General features: G+C 44.6%; 1 protein-coding gene across 7 annotated transcripts in view; it reads right to left on the bottom strand.

The window, feature by feature from the left end:
- trpm2 (transient receptor potential cation channel, subfamily M, member 2) overlaps window positions 1–14,363 on the bottom strand; it is a 347,573-nt gene that overhangs the window by 75,435 nt on the left and 257,775 nt on the right. For all 7 annotated transcript variants that reach the window (XM_068036234.1, XM_068036230.1, XM_068036236.1 and 4 more), the window contains exon 19: window positions 12,370–12,488. In XM_068036234.1, coding sequence (XP_067892335.1) covers window positions 12,370–12,488 — 119 coding nt within the window. The remainder of the gene's footprint in view (window positions 1–12,369; window positions 12,489–14,363) is intronic.

Below are 14,363 nucleotides of genomic sequence, written 5' to 3'. Positions count from 1 at the left end.
CTGTACATCAATTTTCCCCAGGACTTTTCCATTTACTGTATAGTTCACTCTTGAATTGGATCTTCCAAAATGCATCACCTCGCATTTGCCCTGATTGAACTCCATCTGCCATTTTTCTGCCCAACTCTCCAATCTATTTATATTCTGCTGTATTCTCTGACAGTCCCCTTCACTATCTGCTACTCCACCAATCTTAGTGTCGTCTGCAAACTTGCTAATCAGACCACCTATACTTTCCTCCAAATCATTTATGTATATCACAAACAACAGTGGTCCCAGCACGGATCCCTGTGGAACACCACTGGTCACACGTCTCCATTTTGAGAATCTCCCTTCCACTGCTACTCTCTGTCTCCTGTTGCCCAGCCAGTTCTTTATCCATCTAGCTAGTACACCCTGGACCCCATGCGACTTCACTTTCTCCATCAGCCGACCATGGGGAACCTTATCAAACACCGTACTGAAGTCCATGTATATGACATCTACAGCCCTTCCCTCATCAATCAACTTTGTCACTTCCTCAAAGAATTCTATTAAGTTGGGAAGACATGACCTTTCCTGCACAAAACCATGTTGCCTATCACTGATAAGCCCATTTTCTTCCAGATGGGAATAGATCCTATCCCTCAGTATCTTCTCCAGCAGCTTCCCTACCACTGACGTCAGGCTCACCAGTCTATAATTACCTGGATTATCCCTGCTACCCTTCTTAAACAAGGGGACAACATTAGCAATTCTCCAGTCCTCCGGGACCTCACCCGTGTTTAAGGATGCTGCAAAGATATCTGTTCAGGCCCCAGCTATTTCCTCTCTCGCTTCCCTCAGTAACCTGGGATAGATCCCATCCGGACCTGGGGACTTGTCCACCTTAATGCCTTTTAGAATACCCAACACTTCCTCCCTCCTTATGCTGACTTGACCTAGAGTAATCAAACATCTATCCCTAACCTCAACATCCGTCATGTCCCTCTCCTCGGTGAATACCGATGCAAAGTACTCATTTAGAATCTCACCCATTTTCTCTGACTCCACGCATAACTTTCCTCCTTTGTCCTTGAGTGGGCCAATCCTTTCTCTAGTTACCCTCTTGCTCCTTATATATGAATAAAAGGCTTTGGGATTTTCCTTAACCCTGTTTGCTAAAGATATTTCATGACCCCTTTTAGCCCTCTTGATTCCTCGTTTCAGATTGGTCCTACATTCCCGATATTCTTTCAAAGCTTCGTCTTTCTTCAGCCACCTAGTCCTTATGTATGCTTCCTTTTTCCTCTTAGCTAGTCTCACAATTTCACCTGTCATCCATGGTTCCCTAATCTTGCCATTTCTATCCCTCATTTTCACAGGAACATGTCTCTCCTGCACGCTAATCAACCTCTCTTTAAAAGCCTCCCACATATCAAATGTGGATTTACCTTCAAACAGCTGCTCCCAATCTACAGTCCCCAGCTCCTGCCGAATTTTGGTATAGTTGGCCTTCCCCCAATTTAGCACTCTTCCTTTGGTACCACTCTCGTCTTTGTCCATGAGTATTCTAAAACTTACGGAATTGTGATCACTATTCCCAAAGTAGTCCCCTACTGAAACTTCAACCACCTGGCCGGGCTCATTCCCCAGCACCAGGTCCAGTCTGGCCCATTCCCGAGTTGGACTATTTACATACTGCTCTAGAAAACCCTCCTGGATGCTCCTTACAAATTCTGCTCCCTCTGGACCTCTAACACTAAGTGAATCCCAGTCAATGTTGGGAAAATTAAAATCTCCTATCACCACCACCCTGTTGCTCCTACATCTTTCCATAATCTGTTTACATATTTGTACCTCTATCTCACGCTCGCTGTTGGGAGGCCTGTAGTACAGCCCCAACATTGTTACCGCACCCTTCCTATTTCTGAGTTCTGCCCATATTGCCTCACTGCTCGAGTCCTCCACAGTGCCCTCCTTCAGCACAGCTCTGATATCCTCTTTGACCAGTACTGCAACTCCTCCATCCCTTTTACCTCCCTCTCTATCCCGCCGGAAGCATCGATATCCTGGGATATTTAGTTGCCAATCATGCCCTTCCCTTAACCAAGTCTCAGTAATAGAAATAACATCATACTCCCAGGTACGAATCCAGGCCCTAAGTTCATCTGCCTTACCTACTACACTTCTTGCATTAAAACAAATGCACCTCAGACCACCAGTCCCTTTGCGTTCATCATCTGCTCCCTGTCTACTCTTTTCCTTCGTCACGCTGACTTCATTATCTAGTTCCTTACAGGCTTTAGTTACTACCTCCTTACTGTCCACTGACCTCCTCATTTGGTTCCCATCCCCCTGCCACATTAGTTTAAACCCTCCCCAACAGCGTTAGCAAAAGCACCCCCAAGGACATTGGTTCCAGTCCGGCCCAGGTGTAGACCGTCCAATTTGTAATAGTCCCACCTCCCCCAGAACCGGTCCCAATATCCCAAAAATCTGAACCCCTCCCTCCTGCACCATCTCTCAAGCCACGCATTCATCCTGACTATTCTTTCATTTCTACTCTGACTATCACGTGGTACTGGTAGCAATCCGGAGATTACTACCTCTGAGGTCCTACTTTTTAACTTGGCTCCTAACTCCCTAAATTCTGCTTGTAGGACCTCATCCCGTTTTTTACCTATATCATTGGTGCCTATGTGCACAACGACAACTGGCTGTTCACCCTCCCCTTTCAGAATGTTCTGCAGCCGATCTGAGACATCCCTGACCCGTGCACCTGGGAGGCAACATACCATTCGGGAGTCTCGTTTTCGACCACAGAACCGCCTATCTACTCCCCTTACAATCGAATCCCTGATAACTATAGCCCTTCCACTCTTTTTCCCGTCCTTCCGAACAGCAGAGCCAGCCACGGTGCCATGAACCTGGCGACTGCTGCCTTCCCCTGGTGAGCCATCTCCCTCAACAGTATCCAAAACGGTATCCCTGTTGTGGAGGGAGATGACCGCATGGGGACACCTGCGCCGCCTTCCTGCTCTTTCTCTGCCTTTTGGTCACCCATTCCCTTTCACCCTCAGCAATCCTAATCTGCGGTGTGACCAATTCGCTAAACGTGCTATCCACGACCTCCTCAGCATCGCGGATGCTCCAAAGTGAGTCCATCCGCAGCTCCAGAACCGTCATGCAGTCTAACAAGAGCTGCAGCTGGACACACTTCCAGCACGTGAAGGAGTCGGGGACATCAGCCATGTCCCTGAGCTCCCACATTGAGCAAGAGCAGCATAACCTCAGGAGCATAATCAGGCAAAGGAGGCCCAGGAACTAGGAAACAGAAATGAAGTTAAGACTGTGGGGTTATAGCTCATAATGTGAAAGGTATTTATTAATATATTTAAAGAATGGAAAATAGGACATTGAAGGATCAAATGGAAGACATTCTGAACAACTCCCTGTGTCTCTGTTCAGGGAGGAAATCTTGGGATGCTTTCCCAATGCAAAGGAACATTCAATTCCTTGGGTCAGCTCTGGCATTCAGTAGATCATAGCTGATCTGTATCTCAACTCCATTTACCCATCTTTGCCTGAAGTCATTTGATCTCAGTCTTGACAATTGCAATTGACACCACCACCCCCTGCCCCCCACCATCCACCGCCATTTGGAAAGGAAAGTTCCAGATTTCCACTAGGCTTTGTGAGAAAGAGAAGCTAGAGTCATAGAATCGTACAGCATAGAAACAGGCCCTTCAGCCCACCGCGTCCATGCCGACCATAATGCCTATCTATAATAATACCACCTGCCTGCATTAATTCCATATCCCTCTATGCCTTGCTCATTCAAGTACCTGTCCAGATGCCTCTTAAATGTTGCTACTGTTCCTGCCTCCACCACCTCCTCTGGCAGCTCATTCCAAAGAACAAATAACAAAGAAAATTACAGCACAGGAACAGGCCCTTCGGCCCTCCAAGCCTGCGCCGATCCAGATCCTCTATCTAAACATGTCACCTATTTTCTAAGGGTCTGTATCTCTTTGCTTCCTGCCCATTCATGTATCTGTCTAGATACATCTTAAAAGACGCTATCGTGCCCGCGTCTACCACCTCCACTGGCAATGCGTTCCATGTACCCACCACCCTCTGCGTAAAGAACTTTCCACGCATATCCCCCCTAAATTTTTTCCCCTCTCACTTTGAACTCGTGACCCCTAGTAATTGAATCCCCCACTCTGGGAAAAAGCTTCTTGCTATCCACCCTGTCTAAACCTTTCATGATTTTATACACCTCAATCAGGTCCCCCCTCAACCTCCGTCTTTCTAATGAAAATAATCCTAATCTACTCAACCTCTCTTCATAGCTAGCGCCCTCCATACCAGGCAACATCCCGGTGAACCTCCTCTGCACCCTCTCCAAAGCATCCACATCCTTTTGGTAATGTGGCGACCAGAACTGCACGCAGTATTCCAAATGTGGCCGAACCAAAGTCCTATACAACTGTAACATGACCTGCCAACTCTTGTACTCAATACCCCGTCCGATGAAGGAAAGCATGCCGTATGCCTTCTTGACCACGCTACTGACCTGCGTTGCCACCTTCAGGGAACAATGGACCTGAACACCCAAATCTCTCTGTACATCAATTTTCCCCAGGACTTTTCCATTTATTCTATAGTTCACTCTTGAATTGGATCTTCCAAAATGCATCACCTCGCATTTGCCCTGATTGAACTCCATCTGCCATTTCTCTGCCCAACTCTCCAGTCTATCTATATTCTGCTGTATTCTCTGACAGTCCCCTTCACTATCTGCTACTCCACCAATCTTAGTGTCGTCTGCAAACGTGCTAATCAGACCACCTATATTTTCCTCCAAATCATTTATGTATATCACAAACAACAGTGGTCCCAGCACGGATCCCTGTGGAACACCACTGGTCACACATCTCCATTTTGAGAAACTCCCTTCCACTGCTACTCTCTGTCTCCTGTTGCCCAGCCAGTTCTTTATCCATCTAGCTAGTACACCCTGGACCCCATGCGACTTCACTTTCTCCATCAGCCTACCATGGGGAACCTTATCAAACGCCTTACTGAAGTCCATGTATATGACATCTACAGCCCTTCCCTCATCAATCAACTTCGTCTCTTCCTCAAAGAATTCTATTAAATTGGTAAGACATGACCTTCCCTGCACAAAACCATGTTGCCTATCACTGATAAGCCCATTTTCTTCCAAATGGGAATAGATCCTATCCCTCAGTATCTTCTCCAGCAGCTTCCCTACCACTGACGTCAGGCTCACCGGTCTATAATTACCTGGATTATCCCTGCTACCCTTCTTAAACAAGGGGACAACATTAGCAATTCTCCAGTCCTCCGGGACCTCACCCGTGTTTAAGGATGCTGCAAAGATATCTGTTAAGGCCCCAGCTATTTCCTCTCTCGCTTCCCTCAGTAACCTGGGATAGATCCCATCCGGACCTGGGGACTTGTCCACCTTAATGCCTTTTAGAATACCCAACACTTCCTCCCTACTTATGCCGACTTGACCTAGAGTAATCAAACATCTATCCCTAACCTCAACATCCGTCATGTCCCTCTCCTCGGTGAATACCGATGCAAAGTACTCGTTTAGAATCTCACCCATTTTCTCTGACTCCACGCATAACTTTCCTCCTTTGTCCTTGAGTGGGCCATTCCTTTCTCTAGTTACCCTCTTGCTCCTTATATATGAATAAAAGGCTTTGGGATTTTCCTTAACCCTGTTTGCTAAAGATATTTCATGACCCCTTTTAGCCCTGTTGATTCCTCGTTTCAGATTGGTCCTACATTCCCGATATTCTTCCAAAGCTTCGTCTTTCTTCAGCCGCCTAGACCTTATGTATGCTTCCTTTTTCCTCTTAGCTAGTCTCACAATTTCGCCTGTCATCCATGGTTCCCTAATCTTGCCATTTCTATCCCTCATTTTCACAGGAACATGTCTCTCCTGCACGCTAATCAAACTCTCTTTAAAAGCCTCCCACATGTCAAATGTGGATTTACCTTCAAACAGCTGCTCCCAATCTACATTCCCCAGCTCCTGCCGAATTTTGGTATGGTTGGCCTTCCCCTTCCAGATACCCACTATTCTTTGTGTGAAAAATGTACCCCTTTGATCCCTTTTAAACCTCATCCCTCTCACCGTAAAGCTATGTCCTCTAGTTTTAGTCACCCCTACCATGGGAAACAGACTCTGGCTATCTACCCTATCTATGCCTCTCATAATTTTATATACCTCTATCATGTCCCCTCTCATCCTCCTTCGCTCCAGGGAAAACAGACCCAGCCTATCCAATCTCTCTTTATAACTCAAGCCCTCCAAACCAGGCAACATCCTTGTGAATCATTTCTGCACCCTCTCTCGCTTAATCACATCTTTCCTGTAGTGCGGAGACCAGAACTGCACACAGTACTCCAAATGCGGCCTAACCAACGTCATGTACAACTGTAACATGACGTCCCAACTCTTGTACTCAATGCCTCGGCCGATGAAGGCAAGCATGCCACACGCCTTCTTCACCACCCTGTCTACCTGTGTTGCCACTTTCAGGGAACTATGTACTTGCACCCCAAGGTCTCTCTGCTCAACAACACTCCCCAGGGCCCTGCCATTCACTGTCTATGTCCTGCCCTGGTTTAACTTCCCAAAATGCATCACTTCACACTTGTCTGCGTTAAATTCCATTTGCCACTCCCTTGCCCACTTTCCCAGTTGATCTATATCCTGTTGTAACCTTAGACAATCTTCTTCACTGTCCACTATACCACCAATTTTGGTGTCATCTGCAAACTTACTAATCATGCCCCCTACATTCACATCCAAGTCATTAATATATATGACAAACAACAGAGGGCCCAGCAACGATCCCTGCAGCACACCACTGGTTACTGGCCTCCGATCTGAAAAACAACCCTCCACGACCATCCTCTGCCTCCTATCACCAAGCCAATTTTGTATCCAAGCTAGTTCTGAGAATGTCATATTAGCTCAATAAAATCAAGAGAGAGTGGCAAAAGTGTTAGATTGGAGGAACAGGGATTTAGAGAGAAATCCACAATCTGACAAAAAAACTTTCTCTATCCTGTCCAGGAATGCAAAGAAAAGGTTTTGAGGGAACCTCTTAAATAGAAAAATGTGGAGAGGTATTAGAAGGACTTCTCCAGATACAGGATGATGAGAGACAGATTAGATGGATCTCCCAGAAACAGGAGAATGAGAGAGAGGTTATTTCAGAATAGCCTGGACTTAGGTACAAAGAGCAGAATTTCAAAGTTTGCAGATGACTTGGAAAAATAGCAAAGAGTGAGGAGCATAGTAACAGACCTTAGGGCAACTGGTGAAATAGACAAATACACAGCAGAATAAATTTAACGAGAAAGTGTGAAGTGATCTATTTTAGTAGGAAGAATGAGGAGAGGCAACAGAATCATAGAAAGTTTAAGGCACAGAAAGAGGCCACTTGGCCCATTGTGTCTGTGCCGGCTGAAAAATGATCCACCTATTCTAATCCCACCTTCCAGCATTTGGTCCGTAGCCCTGCAGATTACGGCACTTGAGGTGCATATCCAGACTCCTTTTGAATGAGTTGAGGGTCTCTGCCTCAACTACCCTTTCAGCAGTGAGTTCCAGACCATCACCACCCTCTGGGTGAAAAAGTTTTTCCTCATCTCCCCTCTAATTTTTCTGCCAATCACTTTAAATCTATGGCCCTTCGTCACTGACCACTCTATCCAGGCCCCTCATAATTTTGTACATTTCAATCAGATCTCCCCTCAGCCTTCTCTGTTCCAAGGAGAAACAACCCCAACCTTTCCTCAAAGCTGCAATTTTCCAGTCCTGGCAACATCCTTGTAAATCTCCTCTGTACCCTCTCTAGTGCAATTACATCCTTTCCCTAATGAGATGACCAGAACTGCACACAGTACTCAAGTTGTAGCCGAACCAATGAGTTATACAGTTCCAGCATAACGTCCCTGTTCTTGTATTCTGTATCTCGGCTAATAAAGGAAAAGATTCCATATGCCTTCTTAACCACCTTATCACCCTGTTCGGCTACCTTCAGGGATCTGTGGACATTCACTCCAAGGTCCCTGACATCCTCCACACTTCTCAGTATTTTCCCATTAATCGCCTATTCCTTTGCCTTGTTTGACCTCCCCAAATGCATCACCTCACACTTCTCTGGGTTGAATTCCATTTGCCACTTTTCTGCCCAGCTGACCAGACCATCAATATTTTCCTGCAGCCTACAGCGATCCTCCTCGCTATCGACCAAACGGCCAATCTTTGTGTCGTCCGCAAACTTCTTGATCATGCCCCCTACATTTATGTCCAAATCGTTAATATACACCACAAAAGCAGAGGATCCAGTACTGCAGAATGCCACTGTAAACAGCCCTCCAGTTGCTAAAACAGCCGTCAACAATTACCCTTTGTCCTGCCACTGAGCCAATTTTGTATCCACCTTGCTGCATTTCCCTGGATCCCATGGGATTTTATTTTTTTAACCAGTCTGCCATGTGGGACCTTGTCAAAAGCCTTGCTAAAATCCATGTAGACCACATCAACTGCACGACCCTCACCTATCTTCCTTGTTACTTCTTCAAAAAATTCGATCAAGTTTGTCAATCAAGATCTTCCCTTAACAAATCCATGCTGACTATGCTTGATTAACCTGTGACTTTCTAAGTGACTGTTTATCCTGTCTCTCAGAATAGATTCCAATAATTTGCCCATTACTGAGGTTGGACTGTCTGGCCTGTAATTATTCGGTCTATCCTTCGCTCCCTTTTTAAACAGAGGTACAACATTAACAGTTCTCCAATCCTTCGGCATCACACCTGTATCCAGTGAGGACTGGAAAATGATGGCCAGACCCTCTGCTATTTCCTCTCTTACTTCTTTTAACAGGCTCGGATACATTTCATCTGGCCCTGGTGATTTATCAATTTTCAAGGATGCTAATCCCACATTCTTCCTCCAATATCTACATCGTCCCCCTCTTTTGAGAAGACAGACTCAAAGTATTCATTAAGAATCATACCAATATCTTCCGCTCCTACACATAGGCTACTTTTTTGGTCTTTTATGGGCCCTTAGTTATCCTCTTACTCTTAATGTGTTGATAAACCATCTTTGGGTTCACTTTGATTTGGTTTGTCAATATTCTTTCATGCCCTCTCTTCGCTTTCCTAATTTCCTTTTTGATTTCACCCCTCCACTTTCTATACTCCTCTCGTCTTTCTGTAGTATTGAGTTCTCGGTGTTGGACATGAGCTTTCCTTTTCTGCCTTATCTTACCCTGTAGGCTCTTTGACATCCATGAGGCTCTAGATTTGGCCGCCTCACCCTCTTTCTTTGTGGGAACATGTTTAGCCTGAACCCTTTGAATACCTCCCACTGTTCTGACACTGATTTACCTTCAAGTAGCTTTTTCCAGTCCACTATTGCTAAATCACTCCTCAGTTTAGTAAAATTTTCCTTGCCGCAATTGAGAACTCTAACTCCTGTTCTATCTTTGTCCTTTTCCATAATTATATTAAAATTGACTGAATTATGATCACAATCACCAAAATGCTCTCCCATTGCCACTCCTTCCACCTGCTCATCTTCATTTTCTAAAACTAAGTCTAAACCTACACCTTCTCTTGTTGGACTTGCTACATACTGGGCAAAAAAGTTCTCCTGAATGCACCTCAAGAATTCTGCTCCCTCAATTCCTTTCACACTAAAACTACCCCCGTTAATATTGAGGTAATTAAAATCCCTACTATTACCGCCCTATTGCTCTTGCACTTTTCAGAGATTTGCCTACATATCTGCTCTTCTATCTCCCTCTGACTGTTTGGGGGTCTGTTGTACACTACCAGCAGTGTGATTCCCCCTTTTTTGTTCCTTAGCTCAATACAAATGGCCTCATTTGATGAACCTTCCAACATATCATCCCTCCTCACAGCTGTAATAGTTTCCTTGACCAGAATTGCCACTCTCCCTCCTTTCTCATTCCCCTCCTTATCGCGTCTGAAAACCCTATAACCAGGAACATTGAGCTGCCATTCCTGTACCTCCTTAAGCCATGTTTCTGTAATAGCTATGATATCATACTGCTATGTGTCTATCTGTGCCCTCAGCTCATTTGCTTTATTCAATTGCGATACTCAATATAAAGTAGAAGGTACAATATTAAAGAGCGTGCAGGAACAAAGAGACCTTGGGGTATGTTTCGAGAAATCTTTGAAGATGGGCTGAGAAATTGAGAAGGCTGTTAAAAATGCTTTCTGGATTGTTGGCTTTATAAACAGAGGTATAAAATACAAAAGCAAGGATGTTATGCTGAATCTCTCTAAGTCACTGGTTAGGCCTCAGCTGGAGTATTGTGGCCAATTCTGGGCACAGCACTTTAGGAAGCATGGCAACATCTTGGAAAGGGTGCAGAGGAAATTTGTTGGAATGGTACCAGTGTTGGCCAGGGGCTGCAAGAAATACAGAATCTGTTACACACTGTTGGATTGCTTGTGAACTATAGTAACCTGAGCTCAGACACTGGCCTATGCTGGTAAAAACCAGTTTGAACTAATTAATTTATGTGACAAGACAAAGGAGAGTTCACAGGAGTCGAGCCTTATTTGGACACGGTGTGATACCGGGGTCTTTGGGCCTGGACCAATAAGGAGAAGATACAAACGAGGTGAGCAGGCTTAAACCAACCGGAAAGCGACAGCACAGTTTTGAAGAGATAAGAAAGAGAATAAGTATAGAGATTCTCGGGCATAGAGCCAGCGAGAAATTCCGGAGACCAACCATCGCGGAAGTGGAAGACCCTGCGTGAGCAACGCGGCGACGACGTAAAAGAGAGAGAGAACGGAACGCCTGGCCAGCGTCAGCAGTCCCCTTTTTCGGGTATTATCCTTTGTTTTCTGTGACTAGGTCAAGGAAAGGTCAGAGGAACCTAGTGGGTGTGCTTATTGATTCTAGCTAGCTTTGTTATTAACTGTATAACCCAGTTTGAGTTGCATGTTTTTGTCTAACCAAGTGTATAAGCCTTATTCTTACATTGTACAACAACGTGAATAAAGTAAATTGATAGTTAAAGAAAGGACTGAGTTTCCTTCTCTTTGTACTAAGCCAATAACCGTAGCCAGTGGATTAGGTGGAGGGTGGCTCTCCTGTAACCCCGATATCCCAAACACCCAGCCTGAGCCTGAATTCAGAGGTCTTAGTCCCACGTGACGGCCAGGATCAAGTGGGTGAAGGGAATAAAGGGGCCGAGGGGGAGTTGACTCCGCGCCACGGTTTACACCAGGGATGTGGGACTTTAGATATGTGGAAAGAGTAAAGGAGCTGTTGTTAAATTCCAGAAAGCCAGGAGGTGAAGGATAGAACTGAAGCCAATATTTACACACTTTTATAGCATTTATTTACAAAGATACATGTTACAAAAATGCACCTCCTAACCCTACCACCACAGTTTCAGTCTGTTCCTATTTATAGAGGCATAAGTGAATCAAGGTTAATGCCCACCACCTGCATAGAAATAAACACAATTAACATACAATTAACAGATTCCTTTCTCCCTCTTTAAATAAAAAATAGAGTTTATATATAAAGACAACATTTCAAAACAATTTAAATCAAACATCCATATTCTGTACAAAGCATTACAATGCAAGGCACCCCTCCTCTAGGGCCACTGTCAATTTCTTCATACATGAATTTATTTTTGTAAAACAATCAGACAGTTGAAGACTTGCATCCACCCATTTGATTTTTAGACATTTTCCTTCTCTCCAACGTTTGTTTCAAGCCAGCAAAGTCAACCCGCAACCTCAGCTTCCAATATAAAGCTGTTTTCTGATGTATGTTGAAGGATAACATTGTATGTGCTGTGGGGAATTAATAATTTCCCATCAATGCTCTGTTCAAGAATCGGTCAGGGCCTAGAGTAGGCCATGAGCCAAGCTGAGCAGTTTGTCCCTATGCTCCTGCATTAAATATACTGTGCAGTATGGAACGCATATCTGAAACTTCCAAGCTCAATTCTCAGTCTCTGCTGAGTTAGCTGGTTTTAGCTGTGGAACTATATTGAGTTACAGTTATGGGAAAGGAAAGGAGTAAAACTCAGCCAATGATCCTTCTACTGCTTGAATGGATGTGCTTGTGTCTGCATGTGTGTGTGTATGAATAGGGACAGCATTGATGCCGAAAGGTTGAATAGCTGGCCAGCACTCATGGAACTGACTTACATGTGGGCAAATTTCTCAAGATCATTTGAAGCTCAGGAAACTCAGACCCCACAGTGAGAATCAGTGCCTTGGGGAGAACAAAGAATGCTGGGAGGGGGAAAAATAACAAACAGCAGAACCAACACAAACCTTAAAATGAGTCCGATAACAAAAGTCATAATGGCAATAACGTCCATCCGATTCCAGGTGCTGCTGATATACAGGAGTGCTTTTCTCCGGAATCCGAATCCACCCGGATCATAGAACAGCTGGAAATCAGACCAACATCTAGTTAGATAAGCCCGAGAGAAGCCAGGTCAGTAACACTGCAGAGCTAATGCCCCAGGAACAGGAGGAGACCATTCAGCCCCTCAAGCCTGTTCTGCTATTCACTTAGATCATAACTGATCTGTATCTCAACTGCATCTGCTCAGCTTTGTTTTGTTATCCTTAATAGCCTTGTCTAAAAAATGCTATTAATCTCACTTTTGACATTTTCAATTGACCCCCAGCCTCAAGGCTTTTTGGAGCAGATAGTTCCAAATGTCTCTTTCTTTGAAAAGGTGCTTCGTGATTGCACGTCTGAACAGCCTAGCTTTAATTTTAAGGCTATGCCCCCTTAGTTCTGTACTCCACCAGCAAAGGAAATAGTTTCATTAACACCTCCTCGTAGAAATTTAAAACCCAATCAGGTTACCCCAAAACCTTCCAAACTCAAGGGAATAAAAGCCTAGTCTATGCAACCTGCCATTTCATTTAATGTTTTAACTCTGCCATAATTCTGGTGAATCTGGGTTACACCCACTCCAATTCCAATATATCCTTGCTGAGATACCATGCTCAGACTGAATATTGTTCTCCAGATGGCATCTCACCAGAGCTCCGTGCTATTGCACCATAACTTCATCTTCTCTGTAAAATAAATACAAAGGCCAGTAATGAAGCTGGTCGGGCGGAAGGGGTATCAGATGGGGAGCACTTTGGTGGAATTGATTATAGTCAATTTAGATTTAGGGTAGTTACTGAAAAGGACAAAGATAGGCCAGGAATAAAAGTTCTCGACCTGGGAAAAGCTAATTTTACTAAGCTAAGATCTGATTTCGCTGAAGTGCACAGGTAAGTACTAGTAAATTTTTGTCCAGTTTAAATTTTAAGAGTCAGGCTTTAAATCTGCTGGTAAGGTAAGTAGCTTTGTTAAACAAGAAGCAGCCAGCAGTGGCAGTCATCTGTCAATCAGCTGGAAGTAGGTGTTAACTATTGTAGCAGAAAGCTGAGCTAGTCAGCATGTAGTGATGGAGGATCCTCAGCCTCCGACCTTTTCCAACAGGTACGAGATCCTTGCTACCTGTGTGGATGAAGAGAAGGACTGCAAGGTGGATGAGCGAACTGACCATGGCACCATGGTGAAAGATGCCATTCCAGTGGGGAGAGTGAAGAGAAATGTAGTAGTGATAGGAGACAGTATAGTCAGGGGGAGAGATATTGCTCTCTGTAACTGTGACCAGGAGCTCCAACGGCTGTGTTGCCTGCTTGGTATCAGGGTTAAGGACATCTCCTCACGGCTGGAGAGGAACCTGAAGTGGGAGAGGTAGGATCCAGTTGTCGTGGTCGATGTGGGAACCAATGACATAGGTAGAACCAGAAATGATGTTCTGCTTAGAGAATTTGAGGAGTTAGGGTCTAAACTAAAACACAGAACATCAAAGGTAATCATCTCCGGATTGTTACCTGAGTCACATGTAAATTGGCACAGGATCAAGCAGATTAGAGAACAAAATGCGTGGCTCAAAGAGTGGTTTGGGAAGAAGGGGTTTTGATTCTTGGGGTACTGGCATCAGTGCTCAGGGAAGAGGAAGCTATTCCGTTGGGATGGGTGTCACTTGAACCAGTGTCCCAGCTGTGGACAGAGCTTTAAACTAACAGGGGGTGATTTGAGTAAAGGGAAATTTAGAAATCCAAAGAGAGAGGTCAGGGTATCAGAGCAGGATAGTGATGTGGGTAACTCTCAACAGAATGGGACAGGAAGGGACAGAGAGTTTAACAAAAATTGTACATTGACAAATAAAGTCATTGCAGGGAATAGAGGTAAAAACATGAAATTAAAGTTCCTTTATCTGAATGCATGAAGCATCTGTAATAAGATA

Source organism: Heterodontus francisci, chromosome 7 (genome assembly GCF_036365525.1).
Source record: "Heterodontus francisci isolate sHetFra1 chromosome 7, sHetFra1.hap1, whole genome shotgun sequence".
In the NCBI taxonomy this organism is placed as follows: Eukaryota; Metazoa; Chordata; class Chondrichthyes; order Heterodontiformes; family Heterodontidae; genus Heterodontus; species Heterodontus francisci.
Note: the sequence above shows the minus strand (reverse complement) of the source record. Positions and strands in the feature narration are given on the sequence as shown.